The sequence below is a fragment of the Melanotaenia boesemani genome, chromosome 14, assembly GCF_017639745.1.
Source record: "Melanotaenia boesemani isolate fMelBoe1 chromosome 14, fMelBoe1.pri, whole genome shotgun sequence".
Lineage (NCBI taxonomy): Eukaryota > Metazoa > Chordata > Actinopteri > Atheriniformes > Melanotaeniidae > Melanotaenia > Melanotaenia boesemani.
Genome location: NC_055695.1, coordinates 13,145,343 through 13,160,412, shown reverse-complemented (window position 1 = coordinate 13,160,412; position 15,070 = coordinate 13,145,343). Strand labels below are relative to the sequence as shown.

The 15,070-nt window shown below is 38.2% G+C and overlaps 1 protein-coding gene across 3 annotated transcripts in view; it reads right to left on the bottom strand.

The window, feature by feature from the left end:
* Positions 1-10,058: 10,058 nt before the first annotated feature.
* LOC121652818 (contactin-associated protein-like 4) overlaps positions 10,059-15,070 on the bottom strand; it is a 127,067-nt gene continuing 122,055 nt past the window's right edge. For 2 of the 3 annotated variants that reach the window (XM_042005863.1, XM_042005865.1), the window contains 3 exons: positions 12,228-12,443; positions 11,737-11,808; positions 10,059-10,783 (listed from right to left, as the gene is read on the bottom strand). In XM_042005863.1, the coding sequence (XP_041861797.1) occupies positions 10,587-10,783; positions 11,737-11,808; positions 12,228-12,443 (485 nt within the window). In that variant the 3' untranslated portion in view covers positions 10,059-10,586. Of the gene's footprint in view, positions 10,784-11,081; positions 11,157-11,736; positions 11,809-12,227; positions 12,444-15,070 lie in introns of all 3 variants that reach the window. The other variant, XM_042005864.1, reaches the window with a different exon arrangement.

The following is a 15,070-nucleotide window of genomic DNA, read 5'->3' as shown; positions in this document are numbered from 1 at the left end:
TTCACTTGTACATCCACCGCTGCCCCTTGTGTTCTGCATTTGGGTCCTACCTCCTTGTCTCCTGCTGCCTTGATACGTGACAGGTATTAATTTAGAATTGTCATATACACTTTTTTCCCCTCTGAAATATTCCATAACCCCATGATTGTACCAGTGTAATATAATGTTTACTAAGAAAAGGAAGGTAGGTAACTTTGGGGTTAGTCAAAAAAAAAAAAAAAAAAAAAAAAATTCAAAAGCTAAGACAAGGCAAACCAAAGGCACCAAAAGGTGCACAACAGAGAACACGTAGAGAAAGACAGAAAATCTGACAACCGAGGGGAAGTATTGCATTATAAATTAATTAATTAAATAAGAATTAAATAAAACATGCTTTATTTATTCCTTGAGGGAAACTGTGGTATAGTGCAAGCACTGCAGTATAAACCATGTCTTGAGTGACCCAGACTTTGTGCTCCCTTCAACTTCTATTTAATGAAATTGCATTGTTTGATATTGTAGATTGTAAAATAAATAAATAAGATTAAATAACTGATTTATATATCATTTTATAGTTAAAAAAAAAAGCTGATCCTTCATCATTGCTCAGCTGCATTTCAACTCAAAAATAAACTGCCACAGGAATTTCTTGAAATTCCAAAAACCTGTTCCTTTTTGCATTTAAGCTGTCTAAACTGCAGAGCTATGAAAGCCTGTGTGAGCACTGAACTGTGCCAACTCTGGTTAAAAGTCTAGGGACTGCAGCTGCAAAAAAAAAAAAAAAAAAAAAAACAGCCACAAAAAAAACAAAACAAAACAAAAAACAAAACATCCAAGCAAACAACAACAACAACAACAACAACAACAACAAAAATTAAACTGCAGCAAGACCATGAACCACAAAAGGTAGTGTTAGAAGTTACAAGATTCTTCATTTTGTATGTGCATTCAGCTGAACCATGAACAACAAGCCCAAAGCAAAAACCACTTTTTTTAAGTTCAGTGTGGGTAGCAGAGATTATGGCATTTTGAACATATTTTTGGGAAGAATTAAGTTCAATAACTGATTATCCACGAGTATTACCAACAAGAATCTGTTGGGATTTTGAGTTTGTATGAGACTGAATGTTTTGGTGTTTAGTTGAAAATAAAAAAATGCAAAGCAGAATCATGAATTCCATTGATGTTCTCAGCCCATAATAACAAACAGTGAATTGTGAATCATAATAGATTACAAGAACAAAATGCACTCACCAGAAAGGAGCATTAACAAAAACACAAATTATCATCCGTATTGAATAACTGTGCTACTTAAAAAGTAAAATTAAATCTGAACACTTTGATCATTAGGTGTGTGTGGCTTAGCCTTCTGTTTGCAGGTGGTGGTGGGCAGGGGGACTACTGTGTCTCTTTGTCTTAAACTCATTCTGATATATATTTCTTTTTCTTTAAATGAAACTCCATCTGAGCTCCATTTAGGTGACCCCAAGATTTTAACTAAATCGGCAGGGGCAGGAGTAAACACTGATGTTCAATTCAATTACTTAACTATCTAGTATTTATGCGCACAGTATTTGGTTTAATATCCCATAATCACAGCTGAGTTTTAGGGTAAAGTGCCTAGTTTACATTAGGTAACTGTTAATGCCACTGTGACATAAAAAGTCTAAAGCTGGATTTATATTTGCATGGCGTCTGCTTAAGGTCGTTTATGATGTCACCGTCATATGCTCCACATAGGTCCACAGAAGCTTGACATGGACCTCTTCCAGACATAACGTGGATCCCGCTTGCAGCGTGGTTACACAGAAGTACTCCCTTGGGATTGTTTGTGATTACGTGTTTCTGGATTTCTGGAGCTTCTCGCTGAATTTGTGCAGTAATTTGGGTGAAAGAGAAACTGAAACACTTTGCTACACTTGTGCGAGAGTACATTTCACCAGCATCAGTCCTACCATATGCAGATGCTGCATTAGTATAAATCCAGATGAAGATGTCTTTTTCAAATGTAAACATTCATTACCGTAACAGTGCTGCCAAAACACAAATGAATATGCAAATCATTGCATTCCAGGAAAATTGGCCAAGCATTAGCATATAGTGTGGCATCCTCAGTCCTGCTATTATCATGTAGACTTCATAGTATTAAAACAAAAGACAAAGGCATTTTCTGTAAGTTTATCACAAAGTTAAAAACATTTTAGCACCTTTCAAACATGTACTTCATCTTTAACACCACACCCAGCATCTATCATCAATCAAAATGTGGGGGTTATAGAGGTGAGACTAAGGTCCTCCTGACATCCTGAGAGATGAGCTGAGGGTGTAAGCGGTCTGAGGGATGAACCTCATCTGTTTGAATCCAGAATATCAATAAAACATGAGGTGTTTAGAGACTGTGTGTCCGCAAATCACTTTTATTTATGGAGTTTCTTCTGCATAATGCTGCTGAAGATGTAATCAGCATAGCAGCAAATCCCAGTGATCTATGTCTGTACGCTTATCAGTTCACTGAGGGGGTGAATGTTGGCTGGGTAGGGAGAAAATGCACCAATGCTTCTAATTATTGGTGAAGATTGTTTAGATTTTGCTGTGTCAAGAACAAACTACTGCCCTTCACCTTTATCCACAATAAAATCTATAAAACTGATAAGATAACCATTTATTATCAAGCTTAATGTCTCAAAAGTGGTTTGGTGATGACAGATATGTATGTGTTAAAATATTTAATTTCCCCTCAGATCAAGGAAGCAGGCCAAGGATTGGGGAAATGTTAAAATACCTCTCATAATGAGAATATCATTTCTCTGTAATTAAGAATTCTATTATAGCAGAGAAACATTTTTCAATGTTTGAACTTACACACTGTTGTTTATGTTTGATGACTGCATTTACTTTGACCTTCTGGTTATTAGAAACATGTGTTAAAATTAAATCCTGACATATTTAAAAGGGAAAATGGGACTGAAGGTTTAAAACACAGGGAAAAACATCACTATTAATGTGACCTTGATGTTTAAGGGGATGTGGAGCAGTTTAAGAAAGCTTAAATATTTGTTATTCAGTTCTTTCAGAACATATTTAGACCTCACTAGGTCCTAAAATTAGGTTTAGTCACTGATAGCTTTGGTCGCACAACCTATCACAGTCATACTCAGATAAACAAGAAGAAACACATTTTTTTGGGTACTAAGCCAAAAAGCACAAGTGTTGCACTGAAAAATAGGTACACCATAATTAAAAAGCATGTGGAACAAACTTGAGGAGCAAAGTAACTTTTCTGTTTTAGGCTGGGCTTACACCAGAAGACTTTTAAAAGATTTGCACAAGACTCTGAAAGACTACCAGCCCACATCTAAAGACCAATGTTTAGAGTCTTAAGTCTCAGCCTAGTCTCAGACTGAGATTTGACAAAGACTGTGAATCTATAGGGTCACAAATTACAAGACTGCAACTAGATTCTTTTAGCATTTTTTGTGACATGTTGGACAGTTGATATGGAACAGGGCTGATCTGCACACAGTAAAGCAAGCAAGGGTAGAGTTTCCCTCCAGGAGGGAATTACACATCATCATTATTAAGTGTGGCTTTGCATCTCCACCAGGTGTTACAACGACTCATCAGATTCTGGAGGGATGAATGAGTCTTTATTCTCCTATTTGTTAGATCATTATACTGTAACACATAAATGATCCACAGCAGACATTTACTTCTAATAACCACCCGCTCCTCTTTCTGGACGGTCCACCAACGACGTTTCATCACCGCTTCTTGTTCGTCCTTTTTTTATTTTTTTTTTCTCCCGTCCTTTTTTGCCAGTGGTCTGAATGTCGGGATTCCTGTTTCTGCCTTTGTCAGAGCTCATCTATTGGTTGTTGATCGTGTTTCGTCACTGCGACTTGCGATAATATCTAACATGTTAGAAATTGTCGCAGAACCAAGACTAGAGAAAGATTGATTACCAGCTCACACCTAATGACCGAGATGACAGGAGCGCGCTGTGACTCCAGCAAGACTGCGAAGATTTCCTGAAGACTTCCGTTTTTAGTCTGCGACCGTGAAAATCGTTTGGTGTGAGCCCAGCATTAGTTTTACCAGCCTCTCACAATATTAGAGGGATTCAGTTCAGCTTCAGTTTATTCAGAGTTACAGGCACTTGTTTATGCACTTCGTCCTTAAGACCCCACCAAACTTTAAATCAAGTTGAGTCATGACTTTTAGACATTTTGTCATAGATTTGCTCATATGTTTGGGATCACTGTCCTGCTGTCAGGCAGATGGCCTGATATTTTTAACACCTTGTAATACAGAGATGTTTGTGGTAATCTCAGTGCCTGCAAGGTGCCTAAAGACTGGCAAAAGAAGTCCAAATTATCAACCCCTCAACCACCGCAAACACATCCATACCAAACCAAGTGGTAGGTACCAACCTGGAATTTAGACAAACCATCTTAAAGAAATAACAAGAGGTTGCTTGCACTTTTTGCAACCCTCTCAAACAAACATGATCAACTTTTTTAGTATAATTAAGTGTAATTTTAAAATTTGCCAGTGTTGGACAACTGTAGAAGTCACATTCCTATTACAAATTTTAAGCAGCAACTGTATTTGATACAAGCTGACACCGGGAGTCTGCAATATCATTTATAATCCGACATAAGGTGGTGGGATTTTTTTCCGCAGTGCTGCTCTCTCATTAGATCACTAATCAGGAAGGTTGATGTTGGTAATTATTGAGGCCACCTCCACAGTGCAGCAGGAAACAGCAGCACAATCTTCCCTTGCCTCTTTTAGTACTGATCACTGCTGTTTCATCTGCATGAACAATCAATGATTAGCTCTCATCAGTCAGGAGAGAATGTGGTCATTCTCAATTCCAAGCCTGACACAAACCTTGGAATGAGCAGCATGTTTAATTCAGTTATGTCAGTGAGTTGTATAATTCTCATACTTACATGTTTAATTAGAGATTCACTGAAATCCTATGAAAGGTAGGTATTTGGAAAATCTGGGTATCCAGTATTCTTGCGATAATCAAAACGCCATCCATCAATGCATTCATCCATCCATTTTTTAACGCTTATCTGAGGTCAGGTCATGGGGCAGCTGCCTAAGCAGGAAAGCCCAGACTTTCCTCCCAGAGGGACATGCCTGGACACAGCACCCTGGTGTTCAAGGCGCCCTGACCAGATGCCCAAACCATCTCATCTAGCTCCTCTCAATGCGGAGGAGCAGCGACACTACTCTGAGTCCCTCCTGGGTGACCAAACTTCTAACCCTATCTCTAAGGGAGAGCCCAACCACCCTGCAGAGGAAACTCATTTTGGCCACTTGTATTCACAGTCTTGTTCTTTCAGTCACTACCCACAGCTCATGACCATAGGTTAAATCAAGAGCTTCACTGCATCACATAGGCACCTCATCGATCCACCTGTTGATCTCCCGCTCCTTCCTTCCCTTACTCATGAACAAGACCCCAAGATACTTGAACTCCTTCACTTGGGGCAGGACCTCATTTCCGATCTGGAGAGAATGCTAAAGACTTTTCTGGCTGAAGGCCATGGTCTTGGATTTGCAGGTGCTGATTTTCATCCCAACTGCTTCATGAAGCCAACAGAAACACATCATCTGCAAAAAGCAGAGACCCAATCCTGGGCCACCAAACTGGATCCCCTCAACACCTCAGTTATGCCTAGAAATTCTGTCCATAAAAGGGCAGCCCTAGCAAAGTCCAACCCTTATTGGAAATTACTCTGACTTACTGCTAGCAATGTGGACCAAGCTCTGGCACTGGTCGTACAGTAACTGGACAGCTCGTACAAGGGGTTTGGTACTCCATGCTGCCAGAGCACCCCTCACTAGAATCCTCTGGAGACATGGTCAAACAATTTCTCCAAGACCACAAAGCACATGTACACTGGTTGGGCGACCTCCCATGTCCCTTCCAAGACCCTGAAGAGGGTATAGAGCTGGTCCACTGTTCCACGACTGGGATGAAAACCACTATGCTACTCATCAATCCAAGGTTTGATCAGATGTTAATGATCAAAATGTTTATTGAAAAATTAAATCAGTTGTTGAGAGAGGTCTGAATAATGAAGACAATACTGTATATTTTCAAGGGGGAAATGAAAATGCATTTTCAGTCATTTTTTAGGGGAATCAGTCTTTTTATACACAGTTCACAATACATTTATTTTTTATTTATTATTGTTTCTATTTCAATAATTTGGAATTACAGATCAGTTACAAAACTTTGGGTGAATTCAGCATAAAGGCAATTCCACAGTGCAAGAATACTCCATTGGATTTTTGTTTACTTTCAAGGGAGCTGCTGACGAGGTCCTTGAATTACTCCCACTGGGAAAATAATATATCTGGAGATACTTTGATTACAACATTCAGCATCATCTGATGAGTTCCAGTGGGAGAGCTTCTCCTGTACATGCAAAATCACAGAAAACACAAGAGAATGAACACAGTGAGCAGACAGGCAGGAAGAATTGTGGTCCAAGCCAGTTCAAGTCAGCAGTTTCTGTCACATAAACGTGAGAACAAACAAACAAAAAAACAACAAAAACAAAACAAAAAAACAAAAACAAACTTTTTAGACACTTAGCCTAAAATTGGATCCAACTCATGTCAGCTGTTACAGATGTAACAGAAAATGTAACATTTCATTCATACCAAAGTCAGTATAGTAATCTTAACTAGCAATCAGATTTTACAATTAAATGACAGACTGTCTGACGCCGAGATGAGTAAAGAATATAAACAGCAATATTATGAGAGATATGTTCACCACCATGGATCACATTTTACACAAAACAGATACTCAGCGCAGATGTTTTCATCATGCTGTTGCCACTCAAAACAAACTTCTACATCTAGTCAAAGAGAAAGCCATGGTGGAACACTCAGTAACTAACCTGTACAGGTGCTCTATAAATTAATTTTAGACAAAGGCCCCTAGAGCTGAACCAAACGGATCCTGTTAAATATTGCGGAGCTTCAGTTCTGTAAAACATTAAGGAAACATCTTCAGCAGAGAAACCTAACATACTAAAATACTGACCGTAAAAATGTCATTGTGACTTACTACACTTAGTAGGGATAAGTTGAACAGAGGACAAAGAGGGACACGCACCTGTGGTTGCTGCAGCTGTTGCTATCTTGCTTTTCACATTGCTAAAATCATCCAAATGGCTGGAACTAGTTCATTCTTGTTATTTATTTAAATAATGGCATGTCCTTGTAGACTCTACATGGTCGCACATTCACAATTATCTGCCAAACAAACATGCGCGTGGACACATTTTCAAGTCCCAGCTCAAGATCTGAATGATTATTAATGTGTTCAAATCTGCATTCATCTCAGACAACTGGTAGATGAATTCAGCTTGACAACTGTCCACATTATTAAAATTCTGCAAACCAGAGATCCAGCCAGAGATCAAGCAGTGCCGGAATACTTTAAGGCCTGCAGACTTCCTTGACAAGATGCAGAAGCACTATTCATCTCAAGCTGTAACTAAATTATGGCCTGTTGGGATGTTTTATAATGTTTTGGACATTGTTGCACTAAATGCATGGGCCCTCTACTGGAGCTGTATTGATGCCAGAATGACAAAGGCAATTAACTTGATTTAAGAAAAGTCAAGAATTTATATACCATATGTCTTTGTGACTGCTGCACGGGCGAAAAATCTAAGAAAGAAAGCTTTAGTTTTCACAGACTGCTCCATCCCTTAAAGCCAGTCTAATAACACAGCATGCAGAAGTTAATACTCATCAAACTGTAGTCAGATTCTGCAGAACTGTATTGTCAGAGCTGATTTTGCAAACTGAATGAGGATAAAAGCAGCTGATGATAGAAGAGTTTACTTTGAAAAATTTACACAATGAACACAGGTGTCTTCATTTTCTAGCCAGGATAAGCCACCAACTGTAGCCAACTACAGCATGCATGGCCTTGAGTTTAATCAAACTTAAAGAAAACACCTGTGCTAGTGTGCAGGGACTTTAATTACTTTTCATCTGTGTGATTCCAGCCAGTGTTCCTCACCTAGAAAAAGTGTTTTTTCTGACTTAGCGTAGAACTATGATATTGTTGCACATTTGACATGAAATCAGGTGCATTTGTCGATCTTAAAAATATTAAAAATTTCTGCTAGATGGCATTCGGATATTTGTTAAGTCTGATTCTTTTAATCAATTTAGACAAAAAAAAAATCCAATCAATTCAGTACCATATACAAGATGGTTTGTCTGTTTAATTCTAATTTAACATTCAATCTACTGTATTTATGCAGTACTGAGCTAAACTTTTGCTTCTTTTTACTTTGTGCTAGTGTTTTTGAAAAACTTTCCAGCCTTTCTAAAGGTCTTTTAAAGATTTTCTTTGGTCAGTGGCTGCTTTTTCATTCATTTTCAAGCCAGACCTGGTCAAATTTTAAAGGGAGATTTTTATTTATTTATTTATTTTTATTTTATTTTATTTTTTTTATTGAAGTCACGCAAGCACACAAAAGCACTTTATAAGCAATAGTGCACATCATGGGTAACTTTGTACGAGCCAATTTTAATTTATATAATTAGTTACTTTATTGCCAGCAACCTGACACAAAGATCCACATTTTCCCATTTCTTTAGTTGCATTTATGAATGCAACTAAAACTTGGAATAGCTCAGAAATGGAAGCCCTGGGAAAACAGTTTTGATGGCTTTTCATTTTAATTATGAATAGGAAGCATTTTGACAATGAGCCCAAATTCCCCAAAATAATACGAAATCTTCCCATTTTAGCAGTTTTAGCTAGAGGTTAAAATTATTAAAAGATTTACCTTTGCAACAGATACATGCGCGTATAAAGACTGAAAAACTTTTTGTTTCTCTGGACTAAGTGAATTTTAAAACATATAAGAAGGGTGGAGTTCTACATGTAACTGGTAATTCTTTTTTCTTGCGTCAGTAGATGCGTCAATAGGAGACACGGGTAATTTAGCATCCATCTTGCATCCTACCTGTACTATGAGCTCTTTCCCGCCAACAAGAGACAGTCTTGATTCTTGTATTATGTCTTGCTCTTTCCACTCGCTTTTCCTTTATACCTCCACAAATGTCTTCTTGCTGAGTCAGCCACAGTGAGCGTTCAAAATGGCTGGTGTGTTTATATTCTTTGCTAGCATGTGACTGTGCATAAAGCAAAACTCAGGTGCTACGTCACAGTGTCCTGGATGAAAAGGTTGCATAGTGCAGTTTCCCAACCTTCTGAATGCACAAAACAGATGTCATTGTGCCATCAGACAAGTCCAGAACACAGACTTTTAGGGTAAAAAAGTTATGTAATGCATCTTTAAGCTGAGGATAAATTTGCTATTGCATGACCCAATATTGACCAAGCTTCAGCTGTTGGACAGATGGACTCACTTTCACCTCTAGAATACATGTTCAGGAATCCGTGGCCCATTAAAAGACTGCAAGGTACACAGGTTCTGTCTGTGGCTGCAAAACAAACCCTAATCATCACCTTTCTACCGCCATGCATAATAAATGTGAGGTTTTTATTGCCAATATGTTGTATTAAGCTTTCTCCAGCCAAACTTCTCCACTTTTGATCTTGTCTTTCCAAATTAAATTGTTCCAGGAATCTTGTAGTTTTACCAGCTAAAAGTTTGCAAACTATGCTGTTTTTTTTTTTTTTTTTTTATGAGATTAGGTTTTCGATTGGGAACACTTCCACAAAGCTGTAATTGTTCAGTCTTTCTTTGATTTTACTATAATGAAATTAACATTTAACATGTTAACTGAGGTCTACAGCTCCAGTAACTATCTCATTGGTGACTGAGAAATTACTTTATGCTGTGAATAAGACATACAGATGGAAGCATTTAGTCTCGTTAATAGATTCTGAATATAACCACCATATTTAATTCTTCCATAGATAACTTTTTTAGTCTTACTGTAAAGTTTGTTTTCTATCCGAATACCCCAATGATGTACTAAGGGGGTTTTTGATTAACTCAGTGACAACGTGAAGCCTTGAAGTTTTAAAATTATTTTAATTTAGTCATCACATATACAGTGTTAGATTCTTTTGGATTTGGCAAAAACAAATTAATTTTATCTGAGTCTGGGACCATCCATTGTCTGAGCTCTTTTGTGTGAACCTCACAACATCACATATCAATTCTCTAGATACTGAAGTTCTTCTTCCTGTACATTTATAGCTCTGACATCTCAGATTTTAAAAGTTACAAATTTTCATATTTCTCACTTAAAAGTGCTTCTAAGAAATAACGTAAGATTGATTTTTAATAATTACATCTGTTCCTCATTGTTCTCTCTAATAACTTATTTGTAACATTTAAAAATGGCACAGGAAATATTCATAAACACACAAATCACAACTCACTGTACATTTTAAATATTTACATCATAAAATGACAGTATTGCCAACTTCCAATAAAGCTTGCTGGTGTAAAACACATCTGGCAAAGTACAAAATGTCTTGTGGGGAAAAAGAACAAGAAGAAAAAAAATCATCTGTGGCATCCTGTAAAGCACTGGTTGGCAAGTTCGTTGCATTCTGTCCAGACGGGCTCCTGCTAAATGAAGAACTCCCCTTGGCTTTCACTGGGAACACTTGGGGAATTTGCCTGGCTGCTAAAAGGGAATTCACGAGTGTCTTCAGGCTCTGTTGCTTTGACTTCTTGATTACGATATGTCTCTTTCCTGCTGCAGATGAATCTGGCCATAAACACCAATACAGTCACGGTGACAAAAATCACCACGGCGATCATGCCTGGAATTGAAAAGAAAATGTTTATATGTTTTTTGTTTGTTTGTTTGGTTCTCTGTCATGCCAATGAGTAAACATGAGAAACTGCAACACCTGTAGCAATAATTATTGTATTTATTGCACATGCACAGAAAACAAAGATGTAAACATGATGATGTGCCAGCACTCTGACAGGCTTTATATGATGTGCGTGGCATGTGCATTGCTGAACTGCCTGCCTGCTTCTGTGTTTTCACACCACTGACCACAACTTAAACTTTGCTTTGGGTTATGGTAATAATTACATAGTTTTGTAACTTACTTCATGCTGCATGAATCATAAAGCAAAAATGTGAAGATTGTCCAATTCTAATTTGACATAGTTTACATGAGATTGCTGGAAAGAACAATAATCACTGATCATTAATATAACAGGTATGCTATAATTTTAATATTCTTTGAAATATTGCCATTGTCAAAATAGATACTGTTACTCATATAAGATCAACATGATGGCCAGCAAATACTTAAATGGTTAGTTAGTTTAGCTGAGAAAAAATTTCTTTGACAGTTACATCATGAAAAACATGCTCACAGTTGCAGCCGGCATGCATATTAAATTTATTGACATGGGCAATGAAATGGAAATCGTGACATTCAGCACACACAACATAGCTCATATAAAGCCTGGCTCTGGAATTAAATTATGGACATAATTGGTGCGCAGGATTAGTTAAAATATTAATTCAATTAAAAATTCCTCAGGTATATTCCTGACATTGTATTGGGTTTCTAATTAACCTTTTCGAATTGGCATGTGCATGACAAAGACAGAGAGAAGTACAGACAAAATGTGCCAAGTCTGCTTGGGCTACCATGCATGGACAAGTCATGCCAACACAACTAGCTAAGATCATGGAGAAGTTTAACATTTAATACTCTGATTATTCCTGCTTACATAGATGCTGTAGCATTACCTGCAATCAGAGCTGAGTCATTACTGATGGCATTGACTAAAGGCTGACCTGGATCTACTAAGTCAGGCTGGTCTGCAAAAGATAAAAAAAAGGAAAAATAATGTAGAGAATGAATGAGAGAGGGCGAACAAGAGAAAAGAAAGTTGCATGAGAAAGAAAAATATAGAGAGAGAGGAGGTAGAAGATTTGGGGGACAAAAGTAGAGTTAGTATGAGAACCTTTAGTCAGTGCACATTGATTTTCTTAAAAGCCTCCTCAGAGTCCTAAAGGGCTTCTCAACATTTGTCTCACTAATCTCAGCTGTTTAACATCAGTCACACTACAGAGGAGAGTTCTTAATGAGCCAATAAAAAATCTAATGATCAGCCATAAAACAAAATTAAAAAGCACACTAGATAAAATCCTACACTCGGAAGATGTGGGATGCTTACCCAATGATCTATAAGAAAGGATAGAATGAAATGTAGTGGCTAAGTGTGCTCCTTGTGTACCTGATATGGAGTGAGTTGTTTCTGCTGCGTAGGGATCAACTAAAGAGGAGAAAGCACAGCTTGATCGTACTAGTGGGCCAGTGACAATAATATGGCTGTCAGCATTGAGCAGAGCTGCTTTCAGAGGGCAGATGGAGTTAAATCGAACACCTGACAGGCAGCCAGTGAGCCCTAGAGAAGTCAGCCCAGCCAGCTCTGCATCCAATCCATCAGACTCTGAACACATCAAGAAAACACAAAATGAACAGACACACATAAACCTCTGAATAATGTGATATGTTCAAACAATTTTATTATTTACATATTAAACAGTACTATATATACAGAGTAAACATTAACATTAAAGAGACATTACGTCAGTGTTGTTAGAGGAATATAAACATCAAATTACTTAGGACCCATGTTAAACTCTCACACTGACACAGTGTTACGGCTACCATTTATTGCTGGCAGCTGTGGCTCATTCTGCCGCTGATTGCCAGTTCTGGAGGCTCTGTCTGGAGTGGCTGGAGCCGGCATACCTCCGTCCCCGCCCCTCTGATTGGCTTCACTATGGACCAGTCAGGCTGCAGCTTGTTAAAGGCTGAGGCTGCAGCCGAAGCCAGTCAGGAGGGGAGGCTGGATTGGCACAAGCGGCTTTCCCCTCACTTGGTGCACTGGGTATGTACGTGCGTGTGTGTTTGTGGTTTCTGGGCAAGGCTGGTTAGTGCAGGTGGTCTTGTCCGGATTATGACAGAAGTTTTGGTAGTAGGGCTAACTGGGTGTTCGCTGTGCTTTGTGTGGGTGTTTCCACAAACACACATGCACGCACACACCCAGTGCACAAAGTGAGGGGAAAGCGGCCTGAGCCATTTTCAGCTTCCCCCTCTTGACTGGCTTCTGCTGCAGCATTTTCACCATTGGCTTCTCCTAAGCTGCGGCCTGATTGGTCCATCGAGTAGCCAATCAGAGGGGAGGAAACTGAGGTGAGTCGGTTCCAGCCACTCCCGACAGAGCTCCGAATCAGGCAAACAAACGGCAAACGAGGCGCAGCTGCCTGCAATAAGCAGTGGCCGTAACACACAGTACAAAAACTAATATGTATCGGGGGACAATAAATTACAAGCAATATATCTGCTACTACTTAAAATGACACTTTTGTGTTTGCATACTGAGGTATCTAAGCATAGCATTTGTATGGTACACACTCAAGTTTTTACCATATAAGGTTCTCTGTCCTACAGACTGGATTGACACAAGAACATGCATTCTATGCAAATAAGCATCCTATAGGCAAACTCTATGATTGGAGGACACAGGACTGAGGAATTTTCTTTGTTTAAACCCTATATAAGACAGAACGACACATCAGGTCTTTAGGTCTTCGTTCTGGGTTTGGGACCTCCAGATTTTGCTGCAGAAATCAGTTTTGATGTCTAAACTTTTGTAATAAACTTTTTTTATTATTCAAGTCAGCGTCCAGAGATGTTCTTGCCTGAAAGCCAATTTTTTCCACATCTCCTGATCAAGATACATCAATACCTCCTTAACAACCTCACAGAGAGTCTAACTAATGGTCAGTGTGATTAAAATCTAACTACTTGTGACAGAATTAAATCTTAAGGAACTGTATAATTGTTTCAGTAAACCACAATTATTTATGCAAAGCAGTTCGATTACACACTATACCATTGCTTATCATCTAAATTATTACCAGGAAGAGAGGCATCTTTTCAACACATAAATATGCCACTGCAGCTTGGCTGAAGAGGATGCTTTATAGGCTGCATACTTGATCAGGCTTTAACTTGAAAGTGAATGTGAGTGCTGAGCTTCAGGAAATATTTTGCCTTTGATTTATATATCTCATGATGCATGCACAGTGAAGAAAAAAAAATATTAGAATAGCAGCTGTAATGGTAGATTATTTGTATGTACAATATGAACATACTGTCCCTCATTTCTGCAAATCTGTGATACATTTAAAAAAAATTAAATTAAGCATAAACCACAATATAAACAAGAAAAAAAATGAAACTCTGGAATGGACAGATCATATTCAGATGAAAAAATAAAAATGAAGGATTTCTGTTTGGGCATGCAGATAAAGATGAACAGTGGCAACACTAGCCTTATATTGAACATATCCGTTACATGGGCTGATGGATGACAGGGCATATGAAGAGTGAGACATCAACTATTGTGCTGCCTCTTTAATGCTGGTATGACTATGTAAGTCCTTTGGATCAGCAGGAATAGCAGCTGTGCTGCATGCTAACATGACCCATTGGCAAAATAAAAAAAGTCTAGTAGTTCAAATATATATATGTATGTATATATATATATATATATAAGTGTAACACAAGTAGGCAGAAATGATGCTGAAAAAATAAGTATCTTGTAGAAAGTGCTTAAACATTACTGTTTGACTTTTTCCTTTACTTTGACCCCATCTACAGTAGCTGAGACTTATTAGATGTTATGCCAAATTAAAGGGTGCTTACTCCAATCTTCTAAGTAATTTGTTCTGTTTAGTGTGGTGGCTGGATAGCTCAGTTGGCAGGGCATCCTTCTCCCAGCAAAATACCTGAGTTTTAATTCGACAGGGGACGAATATTAACACCTGGAAGGTCCTTAGGCAAGTCCCTTAATGCTTCTGCCTATCACTCTTCAGATGGAAGTTGCTTTGGAGAAAAGCATCTGCTAAATTACTGTAGAATAAGAGTTTATTCTCATTAGCATACAAAATGATGGACCTTTTCTGAAGTTGTATGTATCTGAGACTCCACTCAGACACATACAACAACTGAACTGAAAAATTTACTAAGAAAAAAACACAACTATTTTCCTCAATTCATTCATAG